Raw genomic sequence first — 26,734 nt, 5'->3', positions numbered from 1 at the left:
AAAAAAGAAACGGGGACAAAGAGACAAGGCAGAAAGACACAGGCTTCAGGGAGGCACAGAGGAGACACATCCAGATGCAGAAACACAAAGAAATAGTAGAATTAGGAAGAGGGCCACAGAACTCAGGCCAAGTGGGATGAGAATGTCCTGGCAGGCGGACGCTCACAAGCAGACACAGGTAAACTGAGGTACAGGCACTGTGGGGCAGGGAGGTAGTGGCCTCAGTGGAGGCACAGGGCAGCTCTGTTCTGAGGTGTGGGGGATGTGGCCAGGAGCCACGTGGGTGCTGACCCGTCATTCCTGAGCACCCCGTCCGCAGCTCTGGCCCTCGCAGGGCCTCTGGCCACCTCCACAGCCGCCTTGGGCAAACAGGGCTCTTCCGACCGCCCTGGCCTCTCCCTGCCAACTCTTAGCGCAGGTCAGTGCCGCCAGCAACAGACGCAGCCGGGAGCCAGAGAAGCAGAGCCTCGGCCTCCCCCTGCACAGCGCTTCCACCTTCCCAAGCCTCCATGTTCCCATCTGTGAAGTGGGCGGCAGGCGGCTGATGGCGAAGTCTTCGGGACCCTCCCCTCTTTGCCCCGAAACACACGCAGGCCCTGCATTCCTCCAAAAAGTTGTTTTTGTCTTTTTTAAATAATGTGAAAATGCCACGCGAAGGTTTGAACTAGAGGCCCCTCCAGGGGCCAGGCTGGGGCGGGCAGGGGAGACGCGAGATGGGGGTCCAGGTCCCCGAAGCCTGCAGCCCCTCTCTGGGGCCAGGAGTGGGTGAGGAGGGGGCCTCCGCTGTGCCGAGGGGCTCCAGGCCCGAAAGAGTTCAGTTCAGTTCCGAGAAAGGCGGCTCTTCAGGGAGGGGTGAGGGGCTTTCCTGCCTCATTTGGCACCGAGGGGGTCGGGGGGCTCAGGGGAGCCGTCTGGGGGGCTAAGGGGTGGGGGGCCAGGGCCTCCCGTTTGGCACATGGTGGGGGAGGGGGAGGGCCCAGCCTCAGGAGCCTCCCCAGAGGCGGTGTCTGTGGTGGTGGCAGTGGCTCCGTCGTCCACAGAGGATTCTACTCTCAACCCCTCTTCTGGGGGTGCAGGGGGGTGGGGTCGTCGGGGAGTCAGTTCTCCACGGGGCCTGAGGACAGAGGAAATGATTTACTGGGCAGACAGGCTCGCAGCTTCTGTCTCTCTTGGAGTGAAAGCAAAGCCCTCACCAGGACACACAGGGTCCCCCACATGACCTGCCCTATCCCGTTTCTGTCCTCACCCACCCCATCCCCCTCACCCTGTCCCCTCCATGGCCACACTGGCTTCCTTGCTGTTTCTCCTGGGCTCCAGGGCCTACCCCAGGGCCTTTGCATGGTAGGGTCCAGTAGACAAGGGGTAAGTGGGCAGAGCCCCACCAAGCATAGAAGTCCATACAGAAGGGGGCCCAGCCTGCAACCCCCGCCAGGGTCTTGGGAGACAGAAAGGTCAGCAGCCTCCCTGCCCCGCCGTAGCAGAAGCATCGGCCGAGTGAAGGGATTTGGGCTTTTGCACAGTTGGACCCTCCCTTGCCTCTCCTAGTGATTAAAGGTGAAGTCATCCTGGCACTCTAGTCCCCCGCTGCTCTCAGCCCTGACTCACCACTTGGCCGTGTCTCATGCCCTGGACCCACCCCACTCTGTCCTCACGGGGGCCTCAGAGAAGACCTCTGAGAGGAAGTGACATTTGAGGTGAAATCTGACGATGGAGCCAAGTGAAGAGTGTGCCCTTGGCCCTGTCCTTCCTGCCCCGAATCCCAACTTACTCTCCTCTCCTTCCTGGACGCTGGTGCCAGCCTCCTGTCCAGCCTCCGGTTGGATCCCTCACATGGCCCCAGAGGGGTCTTCCTGCACCAGCAGCTACTGCTGCCCTTCCCCTAATCACAGCTGGCCCATGGCTCCCTAGTGCCTCCTGGACAAAGTCCCTCTTTTCAGCCCACCCTTAAGCCCTACAGGGTCCGCCCTCTCCCCCTACCCTCCATTCCCCCCACTCCCTAAGTAGCCCGCAGATGCATCCGCTTGCCTTCTGTTCCCTGAACTGGCCAAGTTCTCTCTTGCCTCAGGCCCTTGGGCAAGCTGTTCCATCTGCTAGCGTGCTGTCGCCTCCTTCCCCTTCACCTAGTTCATGACGGCCAGCCCCTCGAGTACTTGATGCAGTGGCATGGCCAAACTGACGAAGCCCTTTTCCTTTGTCAGCTGCTTCTCCAGCAGCCCTGAGTTTGCACTTATTTCCCATGACAGTGTGGGGGTCAGTGTCTGTGGGTGGGGTAGGGTGTTGTGGGGCTCATGGACCTTGCTCAGCACGGAATCACGCATGCCCAGCCCAGCACCCGCACTTAAGCAATGCTCAATGGGTATCTACTTCGTTAAGCGCAGTGAGAGCTACCAGAGACCACCGCGCATGCGCATGACCAGTCTGTGGGGCTGTGTGTGTGTAGGATGAAACTATGCAATCCCCTCAATAATTTTGGGTTAGATCCTGGGATCATCCCCATTCTACAGATGGGGACACTGAGGCACAAAGAGGGAAAGTGACTTGCTCTAGGTCACCGAGTCGAGGACAGGCAGGGCCAACAACTGGATTCGGGCACAATTTGGGGGAGCAGGAATGCTCCTACTTTCCACCTTCTCAGCCCTATTCTCGGGAACATGTGCGTCTGCTCAGGCCAGCGCAATTTCTGCATCCAGGGGTATTCTCTAGAGCGGCAGCAGGGGGCAGCAGAGAGCCCAAGTCGCCGTAGGAGTCTCCCGGCTCAGATGTGCAAGCACAAAATAGGGCCTCTGTAAGGGCCTTTTACTGTTAGTAGTAATGCCGTTGTTGTTATTGCTATGGACTTCCTGACCATGTTCTCTCTGCTCCAGTTCAGCTAACTAGCTCTGGGCACACTGGTTTTCTCTCCCTTTGTCGGCCTTTGATCAGCCTGTGCCCCCAAACAGACGTGGGATCAGGATCTGACAAGTGCCAGGCAAGAGACTGGGCAAAGATGAGCCAGACTCTGAGGGGATCCTTACAGAAGGGGAAACTGAGGCTCAGGGAAGGGGCGTGACTGCCCTGGTCTATCCGTTGGATAGACCTGGTCTGAGCTGGTTCCAAGAGTTGGGTGGGGGTTGACTGAGAGAAGAAGGGGGGGAGAGACTGAGGAGAAAGAGACAGGTAAATTCAGGGATGGGGACAGAGAAAGAGAGGCAGAAGTGGGGGCAGGCCCGAGGGTCTGAAGCACTGTACCTGCGGGCCGGGCGTCGGGGGCCCGGGCGGGGGGCCCCGGGGTCTCCAGCGCAGGCGAGACGGAGAAGCGGGAGAAGCACAGGGGGGGGCCTGGAGGGGGGAGGAGGGGGAAATCCTCCGCCCATTCGAAACTGCCTCCTAGTGGCGGGAAGGGGGTGTTGAGAAAGAAGAGGAGAGGACGCGGTCAGACCCTCCAGGCACTTCTGGAGCCGCTCACCTTCAGCTCCAGCTGTCCAACCCCGCCCCTCCACAGGCACCTGTCTCCAGCAATCTACACGGTGGACAGCGCCCCAACTCTGGCCCGCCTCCAGACCCCGCCCCAGCTCCGCCCATTCAAGACCAGCCCCACCTCCAGGACCCGCCCCGCCCCTTACCAAAGCCGCTGTCGTTGCTGGGAAACCCATCTCCGGGGGTGGCGGGGTGGGGAGGCGTCGGGGGCGCTGGGGGCGTTGACGGGTCCGTGTCCCCCTCGGGGGGGCCCTGGACGCTCAGCTCGTTGGTTGGCGTCTCCTGTGCAGGTGGATTAGGGGGCGAACCGTCACATGCCACCCAACAAGCAACAAAGCCCGCTAACACTTCTGGGGCTTCAGGTACCCCAATTTACAATCGCAGCCTCTGACGAGGTGGCTGGAGGCCCTGATCTGCCTTCGAAACCTCAGGTCAGCCTTAACCCCACCCCGGCCCGAGGCTCCTCCCCTGGAGTCCCGCCCACGGCTAAGCCCCTCCACCGCAGGAATTCTCTCCTTGCTCCTTAACGCGACGCTTTCGTGGGAGCCCCCTAACCCAATACCATCTCCATAAGTCCCGCCTTGTCTCCATGACCCCTAACTCCTTTCGATATCTCGGCCACAGGCGTTCAAGTTCGGGGCGCAGAACTACCTACTCTTCTGGTCCTCCAAACCCTTCTACCATCCTGCGCATCCCGACCTCCCCCGAGGCCCTGAGCCCCGTACTCGGAAGTGGCCCGGCTCCAGCCCGCCAGACCCTGCCTTTGCTTCAGTGGCCCAGGACCCTGTTCATGACTCTCATCTCGGGACTTCATCCCAGTGTGCCCCGCTCCAGGTTGACCGAGATCCATCCACACCCATCTCGGCCCCAATCCACAAGCATCATCCCGCCTTTCCTGTTTCTTTTCAGCACGATGCTCTCAGTCTTAGTTACTCTTAACACAATGCTCAACCCATCTCTCTAAGCCCCACCGCAGTTTCTTAGCTCTGTCTACCTCTGAACCCGCTCCTGCACTTTCTATCTTAACACTACAAGCCGTTTCTCTTATGCCCTACCTGCAGCCTCGCCAGGGCCCGCCCCTCGTGGGTAAAATCCGTTTCATCCCGAGCCGGCCCCTTAGCCTCTACCACAAGAGCGCAGGTCGACAGAACCCGCCCCAAACTTCACTTGGCCCCGCCCCCGCCGTCTAGACCACGCCCCAATCTCCTCAGCACTTTCTCCCTAGCCTCTCCGGACTCCTCCCCGACCACCAGGTATCTCCTCACCGTCCTTCCAGACCCATTTTCACCCTCCAGCCCCCCCAACCGTCCAGCGTCCTCCCCACAGGACGCACCCTACCCCTCACTCCATGCCCCGGCCCATTCCCCAGACACCGCCCCCACACCCAAGGTCTCCAAGACCTGCCCTGATTCCCCAGCTCCGCCCTCGGCCAGCTGGCCCCTCCCCGCCCCGCCCCCGCGCCCCGCCCCCCCGCCCCCGGCAGCGCACCTGGTCGAAGAGGTAGACGGTCACGTCCCCGTGGAAGGAGACCATCTTGCGCTTCCTCTCCAGCTCGCTGTCCTCGGGCTCGTCGGCCCCGCGCGGAGACTTGAGCAGCCCCCGCAACGGGCGGGCCGCGTCCGCGTCGGCGCTGCTCACCACGACGGGCACCGGGGCTGCCCGTGCCCTCCCGGGGCCCCGCGGCCCCGCCGCCGCGCCCGCTGCCACCGCCTCCTCTTCCTCCTCCTCGTCCTCGTCCTCGTCCTCCCCGTCCTCCTCCGCCGGCCCCGGCGACCCCGCCCCGCCGGCCTCCCCGCCAGCCGCCCCGGCGTCCGCGCCCTCCCACGGGGGTCGCCGCGGGCCCGGCCCCGGGAACGGCGTGAGCGTGAGCGGCGGCAGCGCCAGAGAGAGCCGTGAGAGCTTGGCTGCGAGGGGAGAGACCCGGTGAGCCTCTGCTCCCGGGGAAACTGAGGCATGCCCTCCTGCCCTGCTGTGTATCCTCGGGTAGTATCGGGCCCCAGTATGGGCCTCAGTTTCCCCTCTTGTGAAGCAAAGGGCTGCTCTGGGGCCTTTCTCCACGCAGAGTAGGAGAGATCTTCCCCCTACTCCAGGGGTTAACCCCTCTCCATGACTCCCCCAGAGTCCGCATCACAAAGCCCCCACTTCTCTCTGCGGCCCAAGGCCCTAGTGCCCTGGCCCCGCTGATTTCTTAGGGCTCTGTTCCTCACCTCACCCAGCGAGCCACTTGGGCCACCTCCCTATTGCTCCCACCTCTGAGCCTTTGCACAGGCTGTTCCTTCTGCCCAGAAGCTCCTTTTCTGGTTCAAGTCCTATTCAACCCCTAGCTCTGGTCTGGGCTTTCAAGCCTTCAGAGTTCTCCCCAAAGGTCAGGCAAGGCCACCAGCTCTGCACCCCCATAGCATCAAGCTGCTCCTTCCAAGCAGATGAGCTCAGTGTGTAGCTGTATTTCTGTGGTCATGTGATTCATGTTTGCCTTGCCACAGAACGGACTTGACTCGGGCTCGTTCTGGCTGCATCCCCAAGCACTCAGAAGTACTCAGGCAATATTTGTGGGATTAATGAATGAATGTTCTGTGCTATGTGATGTTGACCAAGGTACTTTCCCTCTCTGGTCCTCAACTGCCAGACAAAACTGGAGTGTCTAATCATCTCAAGGTTTCTTTTCCCCCACTTCTAAGACTCCCTGATCTCGGCCTGCTAAAAAGAAGGTAAGGACTCCAGGTCCCTGGAGGAGGAAACCTGGCTTCAAATCCCAAGCCTACTTGCTCACTTTTTTCCCCCTGGGCAAGGAAATCCACCTCTCTGAGTCTCTGTCCCCTCACCAGGAAATTAACAGGGGCCACTCATTCCTCCATTAGTGCACCAGTAAATGTGGGACAGGCCCTGTGGGGGCAAGGGTGGGGATGACAAGAGGGTCAAGGCAGAGCAGGGAAAAAGACTGGGTGTGGATGGGGTCGCTCTCCTCCCTTCGTTCATTCCATCCCAGCTTCACTGGCCTCTTGCTTTTCCCCAAGCATGCCAAGTTAGTGCCCATCTAGGTGCCCCCCACCCAAAACACCCTTCCCCCAATGACCACCCAGCTTACTTCCTTCACATCTGCTCAAAAGTCACCTCCTTGAGGCCTTCCTTGACCATCCATCTCAGGGCGATGGGTTTGGGGGCTGTGAGGGAGCTCTCAAGGAGCTCTCAGGAAGGACAAGGTGATAGCCTTTGGAAATCAGGAAGGCTTCCCAGGGAAGGGGAAATTTGAGTGGGGTCTTGAAGGATAAGTAGGAGGTCATGCACTTTTTTTTTTTTTTTTTTTTTTTTAAGCAGGCTATTCCCAGCATCTTCCCACCCAGCAACACCCTCCCGGTGCCCCCCTCCTCCCACAATCCTCTGAAGCATCTTAGCTGCTCATCCCTTGATATTTTCCTGCTGTCTGGAGCCCTTCCTGACACAGCTGGTCACAAATTCCCCACAACAATCTCAAGGAAGGGATAGTGTTCTAATACCGTGGGCTCAAAGGAAGGAAAGTTCTGTGCCCAGCCCCCTTCTGGACCTTTCCCTCAGAGGATACCCTTTCCCTCATGGGGGGCTGTGAGATTACCAATATAAACCAGTGGCCATTTAGAACTTTCATATCACTACGTAAGGAAATCAGGCCTCTGGGTGATTTGGGTAGAGCCACAGCCCCTATGCCCACCACTCAAGAGGGGCCATTCATCTTTCTCTTAAATCAATCCCCCTCTGCAACAAAAAACACTTTCTGTGTTCCTACCAAAACTCAGTTTCCAGAAAAGACATTTCTAGTTTTCAGGTCACCCATAGCATGGGGTAGGGGGGCGCTGGGTGTAGGGCAGGGCAGAGTCTGAAATTCCCTGGGCCCTGGCTTTGGGTAGCTTGGGCCTGGCACAAAGAGAAGGTAAGCATGAATTGGCTTCAACCATTAAAACACGCAGAACTTCGGTTAAAAAGGGAAAAGCAGCCATGTGGCAATGCCAGGTGGGCATTGCTGGCTGGAGGTGGAAAGCGGCCGCATCTCCTTCAACTCCTCACCCCCTCTCTCCTGGATGGCTTCCTTCATTTCCCAATACTGTCTGGCCCCATGGGCATCTGAGTTTGAGACCCCCAAGTCTAATGGAATTGCAAAGGGTCTTCGGAAGTCCTAATATTTTGAAGCCACTCAGCCCTATTAGGAAGATGAGTTATCCTCATCATCTGTCTTTGGAGGGAAACTGAGGTACACAGAAGTAAGTAAGGTCATTTGTCCCGGGCCACAGAGCCCAGATCTGAGCCCAGGTGGGGAGGATCCAGGACCGGCTCTCATTATGGTCAGCCTGACCTGTCTGCTCCCTGGCAACCCGAGATCCTCAGCTCAGCCATGTCCCTCGGAAGGAGCCAGGCCTCGACCCCCCAACCTCGCTCCCCTGCTCCCAGCAGCCTCCTCCTCACCTTTGATCTGCTCGCTGTTCCCCTGAGGAGGTCCCAAGTCCAAGAACAGTCGTGGCATCTCGGGGCCCTTCCTCTCGGGTTTGGGGGGGTCCCCGTCTGTGCTGGGTGCTGTGTCTCCGCCGGCCCTGCTGTCTGGGGCCCCGGGCTCTGCCTCGGAGGAGGCCACCTCCGGCCTGGCCCTCTGCGGCGCTGGCTCCGGCCTCCTCGGCTGTGCTTCCGACGGCGGCAGCGGCGGCGGCGGCTGTGGCCTCGTGCTGTCTACCCATCCGGCCTTTGCGTCCACGCCGCTTCCGAGGCCGCCGCCGGGGGCCATCCCCGTGCCCACTGGGGCTCGGCCCCCACTCCCGAGGTCCAGCCTCCCAACCCCGGGGGCTCTCGGTGCCCCCCCAGTCTCGGGGGCTCTCCTCTCGGTCCCGGGTTCCAGCACCCCGCTCCTGGGGGCTGGGCCAGTGGGGCCAGGGGCTGTCTCCCCGCCGTTCCGGGACAAGGCCACTGCGCTGGGCTCGAGGGCTCTCTCCAGCGAGGTCTCTGGGGCTGGCACCCCACTCTCGGGCACCTTCTCCCAGAGCCCTGGGGCTCTCCGAGGCCCAGTCTCTGGCAACCTCTCCATGTTCCTGGGGAGTCTCAGGCCCCCATTCTCTGACACCTTCTCCTCGATCTTTGAGGGTGTCAGTCCCCCATTCGCCAGCACTTTCTCTTCTCTCTCGGGGGACCTCAGCTCCCCATTCTCCAATACTTTCTCCTCCCTCCTTGGGGGTGTCACCTCCCCATTCTCCAGCACTTTCTCCAGCACTTTCTCTTCTCTCTCTGGGGTCCCTGGGCCCCCATTCTCTGCCACCTTCTCCTCGATGCCCAGGGCTCTCTGGCCCCCGTTCTCCAACACTGTCACCCCGTTCATGGGGAGGCTCGGGTCCTCGTTCAGGCTTGGGGCTTTCTTCCCGCTGCCCAGGACTGTGGGGTCCCTGCTCGGGCCCTGGGCTTTCTCTCTGTTCCCGGGGCCTCTCCCCACCTTCCTGGGTCCCGTCTCTCGGGGGTTTGCCCCCTTCTCCCCCAGGAGGTTCCTTGTCACGTCCTCCCGCAGGGACATCAGCAGCTGCTCGGTGCTCACTTGAACTACGAAGGTCGGCTTCTCCCGGGTCCCCGGCAGTGGGTGGGGACCCGGGTCTGGGGGTGGCCGGGGCGCTCCTGGGTCGGGGGGCTCGGGGGGAGCCCGTGGTCGAGGGACCCCTTCCTCCTCGGCTCCCCCCCCGCCTGGGAAGGCTCCCTCGGGGGAAAAAGGGGTCTCGGTCTCGTAGCCGCTGTCCCCCGGCTTGGGGCCCGGAGACGACAGGCCTGAGCCGGGACTGGCCACGGCTGAGGGAGGGTCGGGGGACACAGCTGGGTCCGCGGGGACCCGGGGAGGTGGCGGCGGGGGGGGGGGAGCGGGAGGTGGCCCCCGCCCGGGGTACTGGGGCGCCGCCGCCCCCATAAGGGGGTCCAGAAACTCGGGGGGGGCCGAGGTGGGGGGGGCCAGGGGCAGGTCGGCTAGGGAGCCCCGCTCTGCCCGCAGGGACGAGTCGTCCTCTGGGGGATGGGGACAGCCAAGAGCGGGGTGGCCCCCCCAGCCAGCAACGGCTTCCCCCCGCTCCAGGGGCAGGCAGGAGCAGGCCCCCTCTCGGCTGCATAGGGGACAGGGTAGGGGGCCCCGGCGGCTGGGGCCAGCCCCAAGGCTGCTGCTGTCTTCCCCCGGGGAGCTGCCCTCCTCCTCCTCCTCCTCCTCTTCTGCCCACGGGGCGGTACCCCGCTCCCCCAGCACCTCGGCAGGGTCTCCCGCCAGGGTCTCCCCGGCACCTCGGCCCTCGGGGTCCCAGCCGCTCAGGAGGAAGCTGCCTGATGCCGAGGACTGGGCCGGGAAGGGCCGAGCTGCAGGGAAGAGAGGGGAGGCCCAGGTCTCGGACACCAGCTGGGGGACCTCGGAAGGGGCCTGGGAGGCCTGAGGGGCAGGCACTCCTGGGTCCAGAGGGTCCCAGTCATTGGGAAAGAGGGGCTCGGGCGGGGAGCCATGCTCCTCGAGGCGGATGTAGTACTCGCTGCTCACCGAGGGGCTGCGGGCGCTGATGACCGGCAGGACGCTGGGCGTGGACAGCGCCTCATAGAAAGGGTTGGAGGGGTTGGCATGGGGGGCCGGGGGCGCGGATGCCGGCTGCCAAGGAGGTGCCCCCCCACCGCGGCCAGCCCCCCGCCGCGCCTTCTCCCACAGGCACTCAAGGTTGAGGCCACGGCTGCTCTCAGTGACCGTGAGCACATCGTCAGGGTCGGCCCCGGGGAAGCCATCCAGGAGGGGGAATGGGGAGGAAAGGGTCCCCGGGCGGGGTGCACTGTGCTGCGGGGGCCAGGGCCAGGGGAAGGGACCGTCTCGGGGTGGGGGGGGTGGGGGCGGGGGTCGTGGGGGACGCTCAGAGAGCAGGTAGGTGAGCTGCAGCTGAAGATCAGAGGCCGAGGGGCGCTGGGCAGGTGGCCGCCAGCAGGACTGCAGGATATCATACCTGGGGGAGGGGGAGGCACAGGTGAGTAAGGTAGAGTTGAAGGTGTGTGGAGGGGGCAGGGAGAGACCCAGGGCATGTGTAGGACAGATGGGGTGGTGGAGGAGGGGTCCTGGGGGGGGACAGACAGTAAGGCAGATGTAAAGAAATGATAGCTAGGCGGCCTCCTTCTCTGGGCTGTGAGTTCTGGAATCAGAGACAAGCAAGCGGCAGGGGTGTTTCAGCAGTGGAGAAACTAGGGTTCAAGTACCAGTCTTGCCTCAGGATTGCCCCTTTCAAGGGGCAGATACCTCCAAGCAGAAAACAGGGGTGGGGCATAGCGAGTGCTGAGTGAGGCTGGGGGTGATGTGCCGAGAGGTGAGAGGCTCTGGGACATCCTGGGGTGAGCTGGGAGGGTCAGGGGTTGGGGGTAAGGCCCTGCCCTCACCAGTAGTCTGCATAAGGCAACTTGAGCCTCGGCTGGGCCAGCTTGACGTGCTGCTGGCGGACCACGAAGGCGAGGACCTCCTCGTCTGACAGGTGTCGGTAGGGCTGTGCCCCAAACTCAAAGAGTTCCCACAGGGTCACCCCCAGGGACCTGCGGGGAGCAGAGGGCATAGAGAGGTCAGAGCCTGGCCCTGCCCCGCCTGGGGGCCTCCCCTCCGGCCTCCGTTTCCACAGCCACAGGACCCGTGACCCTTCCCCCTTCCTCGCCGCCCTAGGCTGCACGCGGGCACCGGGGCAGGAGGACCCTCTCACCAGATGTTGCTCTCGCGGCTCTGGTCCACCACCATGAAGGTCCCATGCAGCTCCCCAAGGAGCTCAGGCGCCGCCCAGCGCAGCGGGATCCACAGGCGCTCGGGGGTCAGGTAGTAGTCCTCCTGGGGGGCGGGCCGGAGCCGGGTCAGGCGGGTCGGGGGGCCTTCCCCCGCCCCCCGCCCTGACGGAGGGCAGCCCCCACCTTGTAGTTGCTGTGGGCTAGCCCATAGTCTCCGATGCGCACGGTGAGGTCAGAGGTCAGCAGGCAGTTGCGCAGGGCCAGGTCGCTGGGGGCGGGGCAAGGACGTGAAGCTAGACGGGGGACAGCCTGAGACCGACTGCCCGCCTCGCCTGCACAGCGCCCACCTTGTAGGCTCCGCCCCTTCTCCCTTCCTTGCTTTTCTCCTCCCCTGCCCCGCCTCTCCATGCATCTTCCTCTCCTGACTCCTCCCCTCCCCTCTGGCTCCTCCCCCTCTCCCCTAAGACTCCTCCTCTCCTGATTCCACTCCCCTCTCCTGATTCCTCCCGCTCCTCTTCCGACCCCTCCCCTCCAGGTTCTTCCCCTCCTGACTCGCTTTCTCCCGTAGTTGAGCCCCTTCCTTGCGGCTCTGCCTCCCACCCTCATAGCCTCGCCTGCCTCCTTTAAGTAGTACCCCACACACACTCTTCCCCGTGGACCCCCCGGCAGCCACCTGTGCACGTAGTTGTGGGAGTGGAGATGTGCCAGCCCGCGGGCGATCTCCAGGCCCATCCTCTGCAGTGTCCGCAGGTCTCGAGGGGGCAGCTCAGGGGACAGGCCCTCAGGGGGTCTCTGGGCCCGGAGGTAACGTTTCAGGTCCCCCTGGGAGGGAGGACAGGATGGGGTCAGTACGACCCCCCCCCCCTTCCAGGGATCCACTCATCCCGCCTATCCGAGGTGAGGATGGGGGGGCGGCCTCTGCACGCAGGGGGCAGTCCCTCTGAGCCTGTTTCCCCTGAGGCTTAAAAGGGCACAACAAGAGAACCCACCTCGCATGCTAGTTGACTGCGCCAACCGAGCGAGCGCTCTTCCACAGTGAGCGCTCAGGAAACGTTAGCGCACGTCGCGCGTGTTTTTGCCAAAGATTCCCAGGCCCCCAGGCTTGCTGGCAGCCCTCAACCCGTCCAGCCCGCCACCCCGCCCTCCCTCCGCAGACCCTCACCAGTTGACAGAATTCCATAATCAGCAGAAAGGGCAGTGTCTCCACACAGACGCCCAGGCACTGGAGGACGTTGGGGTGCTGCAGGCTCCTGGGGTCAGGGTGGGGAGGCGGCAGGGTCAGGGCACAGCCGCCACCGTCCCACCGCAGACCCCTGTCTCGCCCCAGCCTCCCCGCAACACCAAAATGTTGCTCCACCTCCCGGCTCCCGGCCACACCCCCACACTCACGCTCCCTCAACACACAGCTTCCTACCCCGGGTCCCCATCTCAGGACCACCCCACTCCTCCCCAGTTCCCAGGCCAGACCCCCAGGTGCCTCCTTGCCCTCCTGCGTCTTCACCTCACCCCCCACCCCCCCACCCCCGCACACACCCCCTCCCCCAAGCCTGGCTGGAGCTTCTTCATCTCCTGGCCTCTCTTCTCAGCTTCCTCCCTGCCTCCGGTCTGTCTCTGACATGCCATTCGCTGCACAAAGCCCTCCGTGGCTCCCGATCACCCGAGGACGGAGCAAGTCTTGATCCTGGGTGTGTCCTGCCCTTCCTCAGCATCACTTGTCCCCACCACGCCCCACGCATCTCCCCAAACACACAGGCACCCACTGAGACCGCAGGCCTTTGCGGTTCTGCTTCCACTCAGCAGTCCTCCCCCTCCCTCAGTCCTCGGCTTCAACATCATTTCCCCAAGAAACGTCACCGCCCTCAAGCCCCCTCTTTTAGCCTCACACTGTGGGTAAGAGTCAGGCTGGGGGGCAAGGGGAGGGTTGAATCCTGAGTCCACTTTTTTTTTTTTTTTTAAGTCATCTCTACCCCAAACGTGGGACTTGAACTCATGACCCCGAGATCAAGAGTCGCATGCTCTGGGGCACCTGGGTGACTCAGTGGGTTAAGCGACCCACCCTTGATTTCAGCCCAGGTGGAGATCTCAGGGTGGTGGGATGGAGCCCTGCATCAGGGCTGAGCGTGGAGCCTGCTTGGTATACTCTGTCCCTCTCACTCTGCCCTTCTCTGCTTATATGCTCTCTCTCTCTCTAATAAATAAATCTTAAGGAAAAAAAAAAAATAGAGTCAGATGCTCCACCCACTGAGCCGGCCGGGCGCCCCCTGTGTCCATCTTTGGCAGGTGTGTAACCCCAGAGAAATAACTTCACCTCTTCCTGCCTCAGTTTTCCTCAGCTGTAAAATGGGCACAGCTGTAGTAACTCCCTCAAACAGTAGTGAAGAGGAATTTCATGAGACCAGGGAGAAGCTGCCACACAGTGGACGATCCTTGCTATTATTACGGCTTTTCCGTTCCCATGTTAACACACTGTTTGATTCTCATATCGCCCCACATTTTCCTGCCTTCCCACCTTTGCAGCTGCTCTTCCCTCTGCCTGGAACATGCTTCCCACCAGGCCTGCGCCACCGATCCCTCCCAGTCAACCCCGCCTCCCCCAGGATCCTCCAGAGCTTTCCTCCTGGCACTTGTCAGTCTCTGACATTTTCTTCTTAAAATTTCCTTCTTCATTTGTCCATTGCAGATTTCCTCCACTAGGGGGGGAGCCCTGCTAGGACGAGAATTTGGGGACTTTCTGTGTAGGTGGCTGTGTCCCCAGTGCCTAGACGGTGGGGGCGGGGTGGGGAGGTGCAATGAAAATGGGCCCAGTGAAGGCTTTTGTCCTGATTCCCAGCCTGGGGGTCTGGAGAAAGGTGAAAACATGCCCGGCTTTCAGGGTATAGTGAGAAATTTTCCCACTCCGGTCGGGCCAGGGGCAGGGGCCACTGGTGTGCGGTGGGGCTGGTGCCCAGCCTCACCGCCCGAGTTCCAACCTTCTCCACCTGGGAGGACTGTGCCTCGCACTCCTGCCTGGTCACGAGAACAAAGTGGTCATAAATTGCTCGGTGTGTCCTGGGGACTTGAGGGACAGCTGGAGCTCTGAAGGTGGGATTTAGGTTGGCAGATATGGAGGAAGGCTTGGACCCCTACTAGTCTGAGCCCAGGCTGGCCACTTCTGCTATCGGATACTCTTCTGTCACCCCGGTGGGCAGGATGGTGTTTCCCATTGAATCCAGAGGAAATAGAGGCTCAGAGAAGTAAAGCGATTGGCCCAAGGTCACACAGCTGGTAACAGTGGTTTTGTGGGGACTTGGTCCCAGGTTGCTGGCTCTCTGAGTAAGCATCTACACAGGGTGGAAGGACGCCCCCCATTCCGAGCTGCCAGTGTCATCCTGCGCTCTCCACCAGAACCTTCTGCGAAGGTGGAAATGTTCTAGATCTGAGCTGTCGCACATGGGAGCCACTGGCCATATGTGGCTACTAAGCCCTTGCGATGTGCTGCGTGTAGCTAAGGAAATGAATTTTTCATTTGATTTCATTTTATTTAACATAAATTTAAATAGCCATATGTGGCTAGTGTTTGCCAGCACGGGTCTAGGGAGAGGCAGGCAAACAAGCCAGCCAATGAAATACGTGTTAGGAAGAAAATGAACGAATTGGTGTGATGGAACAGCCAAGGGCCCTCCTTACATGTGTGTGTGTGTGTGTGTGTGTGTGCGCGTGTGTGTAAGGGCAGGCCTTTCTGACCAGGACCTGAGGAGGGGAAAGGAGCCCACTATCTGAAGCTGGGGGTGAGTGAGCCAGGAATGATATCCTAGTCAGAGGGAACAGTAAGGACAAAGGTCCTGAGGCAGGAAAGAGACTGTTATGGGAAAGGATCAGTGAAGAGGCCAGGATGGCTGGGCCAAGGGGCCCAGGGGCAGGAAGGGAGTAGGGGCAGACCTTGCAGGGTGTGTGGGCTGTACAGAGGCATGGGACTTTGTTCTGCAGGCAATAGGGAGCCATGGGAGATTGAAGAGCATGAGGGTGGTAAAGTCCGGTGTCTGTATGGCTCAGGGTATGCCTCACTTTTACAACTGTTTGAAAAAGGTTCTCCGATGGGGCAATTACTACCTCACGAGACATTTATGCAGCAAATGTTCATCTAGTTCTTATCTAGAAGTCCTTAGAGTGGAGGGGAAACCAAGCAGGGAAGGGACAGGGTCCTGCCTTCCCAGACCTAAGAGTCCAGTAGGGGTGGGAGGTGAGGTGTGGAAGCTCCTCAGGGCCATTTTGGGTCCATGATGCTTTCCTCACCCACAAGCAGGGACCTGAAGCCGGGAACAACCCCTATGTACCCAGTGCTTAACACAAAATCTCACATCCTCTCAGCTGCCCTCTACATGAGGACGTTTGGGCTTCTCAGACTCACTACCTAGATGAAGATTCTGAGGTTCAGAGTGGAGAAGGGCAGCCCTCTAGCTCACCTTCCGTGCCCTCCCCTCACCCTCATCATCCTGCCCCTCCTTTAATATATCCCTGACTCTGCCCCAAGGAGGAAGCCGAGGCTCAGAGAAGCAAATGCTGTCCATCAAGTCTCACAACCAGGAAGAAGTAGACCCAGGATTCAAACCTGGTTTGACCGCACGCGAGACTCCTCCCACTCCCTAACGGCACCTCCCTGAGAAGCAAACCCGGAGCTTGGGGCCGCCAGAGTCCCCGGTACCTGTAGGGCTGTGCCTCCGAGATGAATTTGCGCTGCTCCAGGGGCCCAGCACTGGCTCGGAGCTCCTTCACCACAACCTGGGCTGGGGTGTAGTCAGAGAAAATCTCTCCCAGGATCACCTGGCCAAGGGAGACCAGGGAGTCAGTGCCTGCATGTGCCCCAGGCCCAGCCCCGGGACCATCTCCACCCCGCGGCATGGCTCCAGCTTCCCCCTTCTATCCGACTTCTCCCTTCAGATCCCACCGCCCTTGTCCCCCAACAACAGATGCAGAGTGAGACTCACGGGCCCAGAGTCCGATGGATGCAGGGACGGATGGAAGGATGGACAGACGGACGCGTGGAGAGCCAGGTGGCGAGGCAGAGTGGTCAATGGAGTGAGGAGGGAGGCGCTGACTGACAGGTGTGGGGGGATGGAGCAGGTGGGAGCAGGTGAGAGGTGGACAGAGACGAGGACGCTGGGTGGGCTGAGGGGCAGGGAACAGATGAGAAGTGGTGGGAGCAGGGCGTGGGGGGGTGGGGGAATGGACACAGAAGAGGAGCACAGCCCTGGATCATATGGACCCCCCTCCCTCCCACCCCCAGCCCCACTCACCTTCCCAAACCAGCCACTCCCAATCTCTTGTAAGTAGCTGAGGTGCTGGCGGCTAAGGCCCAGGGGGGTGGTCATGTCTGGGGAGTGGGGAGGGGGCAAAAAGGGGAGGCCCCTTAGCCTCTCTCCCCTCCCAAGTGCCACCATCACCACCCCCTTCCAATTCAGTGAGGACTGGGGTCAAAGCCGATACCAGTCTTTTTTCATTGGCTGCCCCAACATTCCCTGATGGATCTCAGCCTCCTTATTGGCTGCCCGCAAGTTCCCGGCATCCAATCCATCCCTCCCTTTAGCGTTTCAAGATCCTGTGACTTGACTTCAACCTGCCATTGGCTGCCTTTGAGACTGAGATCTACGCTGATCTCACCACCGATTGCCCCACAAGAATCCCCAAATCTGGCTTTGGATGAAGCAATAGCTTCTACCAAGATGCTCTCTGACTCCCTATAGGCCGCTTCCAAGATTCTGCGGCTCCCACCTCTGTCTTTCCCCTTGGCTGCGGGGGACCTCAGCTCCCTGGCCCCTGAGGAAGACTCTCGGGACTTGCCCCCTGTCCCGTGGGACCATCCTAGTCAAGGTGTGGAAGTACCTGAGTGAGAAGGCTGCGGGGCAGGCATCGGCAGGGAGACCTCAGCCAGCGGGAGAATGTAGACATCAGGCAGCGACTGTGAGGAGGAGGTCTCCTCCGCGGGGGGAGTGTACTCCCCAGAGCAATCCTCCCCTTCAGGGTTCTCAAACTCCTGGGGCCGGGAGAGGTAAGGGGTGGGAGAACACAAGGCTGAGACACGCCATCACCCTTCTCGATTGTGTGTTTCCCCGTCTTTCTGATAACTGTCCCCCGATTGATCATGCCAGCACTCCGGATTGGCCAGAACTTCAGGCCAGAAGGTGCTCTCAGACTTACTGCCTCTCTCCCCCACCAGCCACCTGGGCTCGGGGGGCAAAGGCCTTGCGGGAGTCTTCCTCCCCACTAGAACCCCCGCATGCACCTCACCTTGAAGCCGACATCACCCCGTTTGCAACACAAACAGGTGAGGAGTAGAAAGATGAAGGCCAGCAGGCCGGAGCAGGAAATGAGGACCACGGCGTAGGGAGGAGCCAGAGGGGCCCGGCCCAGGGCGAATCCATCTGTGGGCACAGGGCTGGGTTGGGGTCCCGGCTTCAAGCCCTAAGCTCCCAGAATCCTTGCCCCTCCCATCCTGTCCAGGATTGACTACAGTTCCCATAATGCTCTGCAACCAGGGACTCCTTGACAGAGGAGCCGGATGGCCTCCAGCATTGTGGGAGTTGTAGTTTAAGGCCCTCTCAGGTGGTTGTGTTGGGGGTGGGGTCCCTCCTCTCGCCCCAATCTGGGACCCCCCCCATCACCCCACCGCAGGCCTGGATGAATTCCAGTGAGGACTGAGGGAAGGAGGTGTCATAGTGGAGCCTGGAGCTCTCAGATTTTAAAATACACTCCAACGGACAGTCTCGTTACCCCCTATTTGGGCAAGAGGATGAGCCCCCCAGCTGCAGGCGGGGAGAAGAGTCTTTGCCCCGCGCTGGAATCCCCTCGTTACGGGGGTTGAGGCCTGTCTCTTTTAGGGCCTCGGGGAGCACACATGTCCTCTGTCCCCAGCCCAAGCCCCTGTGAAGGGAAACTCCGCAAGCTCTGGGTCTCCCCCAAAAGCTAGAGGCAGCCTCCTATGCTGTGTCCCCCTTAGAAATAGTATTCCTTCCCTCTGCCCCCAATTCTCCCAGAGGCCCCGTCCTTCCCGGCTCCCTGCACACACCTGCACACACATATGCGTGTGTGCACACACACATGTTGCCCAAACGGACCCCCTCCCCACCCAGCCCCCAGCCTTCCTCCCACAGGCCCTGCTGACAGCCGCACCGTCCCCGCGGCTCTCCAGGCCCCGGCTTGGCTGCGGGGAGACGCGCACGCAGGTGATGGAGCCGGGGCGCCGCGGACAGACCCCCGGGCAGGCCCGGGGTGGGGGTGGGGGCTGCCGGACAGCCGGATGGCCGGACAGCTGGATGGCCGGACAGACTCACCGGGGTGGGCCGGAGATGCCAGGCAGCCGGAGGCGGAGACGGCCGCGAGGAGGATGAAGGCGCCGGGGCCAGGCATCTTGTCGAGGATGGAAGGGAGGTGGAGGTGGTGGCGGCTGGGGAGGAGGGGGGGGGCGGGCCCTCAGCCCCCAGCCATGGGGACCCGCGCGACCCTGGCCTCCCCCCGGCCCAGGAGAGGGGCAGGAGACGCAGGACAGGGGGAGGGAGGGGCTGCTTACTGGCTCAGGTACCCCCCTCCCCCTCTTTGAAGGGACAGACAGATGAAGGGATGGAGAGGCGGACAGAGGAGAGGAGCTGGGGAGCCAGGGTTGCTGGGGTGGGGGGGAGAGGGTAGGATGGGGGGGAGAATGAGGGCCCCGCCCCCGAGGGCAGCCAGGATTGGGGGAGCAGAGAGCCTGTCAGAGGAAGGGTGGGAGGAGGGAGGATGGAGGGAGGATGGAGCGTCGTCATGGCAACTGGCTCCCCAGTAGCATTGGCTGCCAGGAGGGAGGGGAGGAGGAGAGACAGACAGGGACCAGCAGACCCTTGTGGGGGGCGCAGGGCCCACAGCGCCTGGCCCGGACACTGCTGTGACACACTACCAGCATGGACACGTGTGCTCCACGCCGAGACGCAGATGTCGGGGAGGCGCACATAGCCCACACACGCCTGACACACATCGCAGAGACCCTCATAGACAAGCACATCGCATACAAAGGTGGACAGCCATCGGCAGACGGGGACACGTACACGTCACACACAAAGACGCAGGGACGACGGGCTGCACTGGGTACGCACCGGCCAGCAGGCCCCCGGCACAGATGCACCCCATCACACAAGAACAGAAAAGCATCACAAAGACCCACACATGCCACAAAGTCAAGCCCCAAATCCACAGACACCTACACCACAGACAAAGATCCAGCAGACCCCATGGGGGACTTGCCAAGGCACACAGTCACAACATGTAGACCTTCCACAAATGGGCAACAAAGAACACCCATCAATACCAACCTCACATACACGGACACACAGACACATCACACACATACACACAGGCATCACTTTCACAGATACACACACAGACACACACACATGACATACACTCAACACAGATAGATACACATACCATGAATACATGAAGACACACAGCAGATCAAGAAGAGACATGTATCACAAACATGACAACACACACAACACACACATATTCACAGGTACCTAAAAGATACACAAACCCACGCTTGACTTCCCTGAACACACAGACCCATATCCCATACCCAGATACGCGTGGATAGCCACAACTCACACGTGCATAGAGACACAACACATTCAAAGAATTACACATACATACAAAGCTACACAAATCATATACAAAAATACACACAGATACATTTCTAAACATAGTCATAGGGATTATACATAAACACACACACCTCAGATACGTAGACGCAAATATACACATATCACATACTTAAACACATGGACAGACACATTACAAATACACACACGTTACACACAAGGTCACAAAGACACATTGCCCATTATTTGCACACATCACATACCTAAATACACAGGGGAACACATACCGAGATGCGGACACACACTACACTTACAGAAACGCGCACATCACAAATATCCACATTTCCTAAGAGGTTACACGGCATGACATAGCCATCGACGCCTCCTTCATACAAGATACATAATCATAGTTTATTTTATTGATTTATTCTTCTGACCATTCACTCTACGTCGGGCAGCGTTCTCAGCGCTTTACACAACAGCGCTCTGAGACGGGTACTTTGATCAGCCCCATAGTACAGATGAGGAAACTGAGTCAGGGCGAAGTGCGGTCGCCTGCCCCAGACGGGCAGGGGCGGATCTGGGAACTGGAACCCTGTGCGACAGGCACACAGACAAAACAGACAACGACGCACACGTCACGTGCCAGGCCGCGGCCGTCGGGGGGTTCACACCCCAGCCCACAGCACGCCGAGCTGCAGACACACCGGAAGCACGATCTCCCACCCTGCGCGCGGACGTCCCCGCCGGCCGTGAGCACCTGCGCTGCGTCCCTCCCGCGTGAGGCTGGGCGGGAGCTGCGCAGCTCAGACGCAGTCCCGCGGCGCTGTGCTGCGGCGACCCGGGCCCCCCTCCCCTGCGCGCCCGCCCCGCCTCCGCCCCCCAGCGGAGGAGAGGGTGTCCAAGACCCCCCACCCGCAGGGACGCAGCGGGAACGCGCGGCTCACGCAGCCAGCGACGCGCAGCCCGCCCCATAGGGTGTGTGTGGGGGGGGGTCCCGGGGAGGGAGAAGGGGCGCCTCTTGGGGTCTCACTTGGGGAAACTGAGGCAGGTTCATCGCGAGGAGGAGTGGGGGTTAGAGGGCGCCGGGACCATGCCTGGTAGGTGAACTGACTAGGATGCGGGTAGAGAGAACGAAACTGGTGGCCGGGGAGGGAGCCCTGAAGATGCAATTAACTGCCCGTGTGGCTGAAGGGCACAGAACCTGGCGAGCGCAGAGGCTTACGGGAAGTGTAGTCCCAGCCCTGAGACTTGTGGGGAACGTAGTTCTGGTTCAGCCAGAAGGGCGGCTCGGGTTCATCGCCTGCGGGAGAGCAAGCAGTAGCAGGTGCCGTTGGCTGGCTGCCGGGGTTTTTGGAAAACAGTGTGGACAGAATTGTTGAGTCCTAGAGAACAGCACAGATGGGGTTGCAGTCCTAACCCTGTCCCTGGCTCACTCTTCATTTATTGACTCCGCAAACATTTATCCAGTGCCCGTTATGTACTGAGCCAGGCCCTATGCCAGAATTTGGACTTGCAGCAAGGAATGAGTCAAACCCCTTCCCGGCCCTTCAGAGGCGGGGTCGTCACAGGGGCTTACGGAAGGTCCTCTGCTGGAGTTTGTCAAACGGTGAGCTGTGAGCCATTACTGAGGTGTGACAGCAAGCTTGGGGCTTGTGACCAAAGTTTTGTTGGGAAATAAAATAGAATAAGCTGGAACATAGCAGAGTGCCTGACCGCGTGGAGGAAATATCCACGCAGGGAACGTGGATTTCTCACGGTCCCTTGTCTGAAGCCCTGGGGCCAGGTGTGTTCTGGATGTGGGAAATAAAGCCGTTGAATATATTCTGTATATTCTCAACAGCCCCGTGTGTCTGGGGTAGACACTGCTATCATTTTAATATTTCGGCACTGAAATCTGTGGACAACCCCGATAACGGGGCGAAATAAATTTAAGATTTTTAAATTTTAGGTCAAATTCTGCCTCCAAACTGATGATCAAACTTTCTGGCTTGGGAGCTTTATTGATTTCAAAACCATCGGTGGGTTAACGGTGCTCAAAATGTGGTTCAGGGTCCCCTGGGGGTCCCTGAGACCCTGTCAGGGAATCCGAGAGGTTAAAATTCTTTTTTTCCCCTTCTTTTTTATTATTTTTTTTTAAAAAGATTTTATTTATTTGACAGAGAGAGATCACAAGTAGGCAGAGAAATAGAGGAGGAAGCAGGCTCCCCGCTGAGCAGAGAGCCCGATACGGGACTCGATCCCAGGACCCTGAGATCATGACCCGAGCCGAAGGCAGCGGCTTAACCCACTGAGCCACCCAGGCGCCCCTCCCCTTCTTTTAAAAAAAAAAAAAAAAGTTTATTTATTTATTTATTTATTTATTTATTTATTTATAATCTCTGCATCCAACATGGGACTCAAACTCATGACTTTACGATCGAGGGTCATGTGCTCTACCAATCAGAGCCAGCCAGGCACCCCCCAAATTTTTTTCATACTAACATTGACACATTACCTGCCTTTCACACTCATTCTCTCCTGAGTGTAAACTGGAGTTTCAGAAGCCACACGGGGTGCGCTATTGTGAGTAAACACAAGCAGGTACAAGGAACAAATTTTCTGTGAACCAGACGTTACAGATTGAGCTGCAAAATGGTAAAAACAATGCCACTCTTCTCACTAGTTTCTATTAGTATTTTTTTTTAAAGATTTTATTTAGGGCGCCTGGGTGGCTCAGTCGGTTAAGCATCTGCCTTCAGCTCAGGTGATGATCCCAAGGTCCTGGGATCGAGTCCCACATCCATTGGGCTCCCTGCTCAGCAGGGAGTCTGCATCTCCCTCTGCCTGCTGCTCCCCCTGCTTATGTTCTCTCCTTGTCCCTGACAAATAAATAAAATCTTTTTTTTAATGAAGTATTTTTAAAAGATTTTATTTATTTATTTGACAGAAAGAGATCACAAGTAGGCAGAGAGGCAGGCAGAGAGAGAGGAGAAGGTAGGCTCTCCGAGGAGCAGAGAGCCCGATGCGGGGCTCAATCCCAGGACTCTGGGATCATGACCTGAGCTGAAGGCAGAGGCCTTAACCCACTGAGCCACCCAGGCACCCCAATAAAATCTTTTTTAAAAAAGATTTTATTTATGTAATTGAGAGAGCAGGGGAGGGAGAGAGAACACGGAAGGAGAGGGAGGGGGAGAAGCAGACTCCCCACTGAGCAGAGACACCTTCCCCCCATGTGGGGCTCAATCCCAGGACCCTGAGATCATGACCTGAGCTGAAGGTAGATGCCCTAATTTTTGTTATTATTTTTAAAAAATTTTAAAGTTTTATTTAAGTAATCTCTACCCCCAATGTGGACTCAAACTCACAACCCTGAGATCAAGAGTCTCATGCTCTCCTGAGTCAGCCAGGCATCCCCTCACTCATTTTTTTTGTTTGTTTGTTTGGAAAACGTGTTTGTATTAACATAGGTTTATATGTTAACTGCAATGGGTTCATTATTGTTAATTATTTATTTATTTATTAGCAGTAGGAGGGTGGTTTTTTTTTAAGATTTTATTTATTTATTCATGAGAGACAGAGAGAGAGAGGCAGAGGCAGGGGGAGAAGCAGGCTCCCAGAGAAACAGAGAGCCTGATGCAGGACTCGATCCCAGGACCCTAGGATCATGACCTGAGCTAAAGACAGACACTTGACCAACTGAGCCACTGAGGTGCCCCTATTATTGTTATTTTAAAATGTGATAATAAACATTGCAAACATTAATCAATTTTAATATCTAATGTGATAAATATCTATAGATATAACCTCCCTAAATAATAGCCTTTTGGGGTCCTTCATAATTTTAAGGGTGTGAAGGTTTGAGAGCTGCTGCTTTGTGTCTATATGTATGTCCCAGTCACAAGAAAATCATCCATCCACCCATTCATTCATTCACTGTGTCATAGTAAAAACTGAAATACTGTCAAGAGAAAGTGACATGAGGGGGCGCCTGGGTGGCTCAGTGGGTTAAGCCGCTGCCTTCGGCTCAGGTCATGATCTCAGGGTCCTGGGATCGAGTCCCGCATCGGGCTCTCTGCTCAGCAGAGAGCCTGCTTCCCTCTCTCTCTCTCTGCCTGCTTCTCCGACTACTTGTGATTTCTCTCTGTCAAATAAATAAATAAAATCTTTAAAAAAAAAAAAAAAAAAAAAAAAAAAAAGAGAAAGTGACATGAAACTGAGACCCCATGGGAGTCAGCCAGAGAAAAGGAGAGGGAAGAGTGTGTTTGGGCAGAGGGAACTGCACATGCAAAGAAGACAGTAGGAGGTGGTTGTTGAGAGGCTGAAGTGAGAATAGTTTAGTTTGCCCTCTTCGTGGACCAGGCACGATGCTCGCCCAGCTTCATGGAAAACCAACTCCGGTGAAGGTAGCCACTGGGCAAACAGTCACCCAGACATGCAACTTTAAACCCTGGCCAAAGCTTAGAGGGAGAGGATAGGAGTGTGACTTAGGCTGGAGAGGAGTTAGGGGAGGCTTTTCTAGGAAGATGACAGTAAAGCTCTGATCTGAGAAGGGAAGGAAAGAGTTGGGAAGAGAGAGGTGCCTGGGGTCTCAGCCGCTTAAGCCGCTTCAGCTCGGTCCTGCCGCTAGGTCATGATCTCTGGGGTCCTGGGATCGAGCCCCACACCCAGCTCCCTGCTCAGCGGGAGTCTACTTCTCCCTCTCCCTCTGCCCCTCCCCACCGCTCATGCTCTCTCACTTTCAAATAAATAAATAAAATCTTTAAAAAAAAAATGAGTTGGGAAGAGAACAGGGCAACGCATACTGGGACTGGGCATCGGGAAGTGAATAGGAGGCGGGCGCGGCTGGGTCTGAATGTGTAAAGTGGGGACACTAGTGACGTCAGAGAGGAGAGCAGGAGCCGCCCCCCCGCCCCCCCCCCCCCCCCCCCCCGGTCAGAGGGTGAGGACTTGGGGGTTTACTCTCAGCCAATGAGGAGTTGCAGAAGAGGCCTGAGCTGAGGACGGACAGGACCCGACCTCGGGGCTAACAGGCGCCCTCTGCCGGTCGTGTGAGGAAAGACAGGGTGGAAACCGGGAACCCAGGGTTGGGGGCCACGTCCAAGTGCAGGCAGCTCCAGGACGCTGCTGGCAGCGCGAGTGGAGAGGACCAGGTGGCTTCAGGACAAACTCAGGCGTCAGCGAGGATGTGGAGAAATCGGAGCCCTCACCCACGCCGGGTGGAAACTGCGGTCGCTTTAGAAGACGGTCTCAAGGCTCCTCATCCGTTAAACACGGCATTCCTCTGGGGCCCTGCAATGCCGCTGCGAGGTGTCTACCCACGCGGAGTGAAAACACGCGGTCACAAAGCACCTGCGCATGGGAATTCCCAGAGGCACGATTTGGAGCAGCCCCAGTGCCCATCAGACAAAGCCCGGTAGATCCAGAAAATGGAACGTCATTCAGCCACCAAAGGGAGGCAATTCCTGATGGACACTGCAGCTCCAATGGATACCGACCAGTCTGTGCTGAGCGAAAGAAGTCAGCCACCAATGGCCACACCTTGTAGGATTCCATTTATAGGAAATGTCCAGAATAGGCAAATCGGAGAGTAAGTTAGTTGTTGCCTTGGGAAGGGAGGAGCTAAGGATTTCTCAGTGGGGATGGCGAACATGAGCTCAAATGGATGGTGGGATGGTTTCACAACCCTGTGAATGTAGGAAGGACCACTGACTTGGACAACTTAAGGGGGCGGGCCAGTTGCGTGGTCTAAGCTGTCGAAAACTGTTTGGGCAGGTGGCTGGACCAACCTGGGTGCTGGTTTGGGCGCAGGGCCTGAGGGAGAAGAAGTGTCTAGATTGATCACCAGGGTGGCTTGGACAACTGGATAGACCAAGTGGCCTTCTGCCAACATCATTTGTACAAAGCAATTTGCACAATTCCTGGTTAGCAGAAAATGTTCCAGAAATGTCAATAATTCTTGCTGCAACTGTGGTGACCCTGTTGAAGCTTGAATCCAGCCTGTCCCTCCTCTGCTCAGAACCCTTCCATGGCTCCCACTCACTCAGAGTCAAAGCAAAGTCTTCACAGTGGCCCTCCAGGCCCTGAAGATTGTCCCAACTACCTTCATTCTCTCTGAACCTCAGCACCTACTCTCTCTGGCCCCTCTCCTCACGTGCTCTGGCCAGATGAACTTCCAGATTCCTCCCCTATTCTAAGCTCAGTCCTACCACAGGGCCTTTGCACTGGCTGTTCCTTCTTCCTTGATACCCATTGCTCTCCTCCTTCACTTTCAATTTATGCTCAAATGTCACCTCCTCAGTGAAGCCCTCCCTGATCACCTTACTAATAACTGCACCCCACCCTCTTTCCTCTCCCTAACCATGTGACATGCTAGATCTTTATTTCTTTGCATTGGTTATTGTCATCTCTCCCACTAGACCCCCATGAGGGCAGGGGACCTGTCTCTCCGGTTCCCTGCTGTTTTCCCAGTGCCTGCGAGAGTTTCTGACACAATAAATACTTGCTGAATGAAGAAAAGAATTCAGGGCCATTTCCTGTTGACACATTTGCTGCTGGATTAAAGCCATGGCCCCTACCCAGCCACTCTCGAGAGAGTCACCCACTTGGCGCCAAGCCAGGGCCGCTGAAAGAGAAGCTTTAGGAAAGGGTGGTATTTGGGCTCAGCTGTAACCGGAGCGGGGCGAGGCTGAGGACGGAGGTGGGAAGTGGAGAAGGGAGGACATTCCAGCCCGGGAGGATGGAGTGCACAAAGGTCTGGAGGTGTGAGACAGGCTGGAACATTTAGGAGACTTCCCCCCGTCCCACCCACTGCCTCCCCCAGCTCAGTGGCTCACACCCAAAACCTCACAGTCATTGTCAAATCCTGCCTTTTTCTCACACCCCCACACCCGATCCGTCAGCTGGCTCTGCTTTCAGAATAGTCTCAGAGCCTGACCACCTCTCACCACCTCTGCTCCCACCATCACAGTTTGCTCGGACCA

General features: G+C 58.4%; 1 protein-coding gene across 1 annotated transcript; it reads right to left on the bottom strand.

The window, feature by feature from the left end:
- Positions 1–601: 601 nt before the first annotated feature.
- LMTK3 (lemur tyrosine kinase 3) lies at positions 602–18,821 on the bottom strand. The gene is made up of 15 exons (XM_059152130.1): positions 18,477–18,821; positions 17,434–17,567; positions 17,029–17,179; positions 16,443–16,519; positions 15,851–15,969; positions 12,332–12,419; positions 11,843–11,991; positions 11,353–11,437; positions 11,151–11,272; positions 10,840–10,989; positions 7,891–10,415; positions 4,945–5,360; positions 3,603–3,738; positions 3,229–3,366; positions 602–1,114 (listed from the first exon to the last, which is right to left on the bottom strand). The coding sequence occupies exons 1-15, from the start codon at positions 18,550–18,552 to the stop codon at positions 1,098–1,100; spliced, it is 4,383 nt and encodes a 1,460-aa protein (XP_059008113.1). The 5' UTR covers positions 18,553–18,821; the 3' UTR covers positions 602–1,097.
- Positions 18,822–26,734: the final 7,913 nt, after the last annotated feature.

The sequence above is a fragment of the Mustela lutreola genome, chromosome 16 (assembly GCF_030435805.1).
Source record: "Mustela lutreola isolate mMusLut2 chromosome 16, mMusLut2.pri, whole genome shotgun sequence".
NCBI lineage: Eukaryota > Metazoa > Chordata > Mammalia > Carnivora > Mustelidae > Mustela > Mustela lutreola.
This window is presented reverse-complemented; position numbering and strand designations above follow the sequence as displayed.

Coding starts and splice junctions, on each gene's coding strand:
- LMTK3 (XM_059152130.1), bottom strand. CDS start 18,552: ATGCCTGGCCCCGGCGCCTTCATCCTCCTCGCGGCCGTCTCCGCCTCC. Junction 16,520..17,028: donor CCCGCAGCCTTCTCACTCAG/GTACTTCCACAC, acceptor CCCACTCCCCAG/ACATGACCACCCCCCTGGGC. Junction 10,990..11,150: donor AGCCGCGAGAGCAACATCTG/GTGAGAGGGTCC, acceptor TGCTCCCCGCAG/GTCCCTGGGGGTGACCCTGT.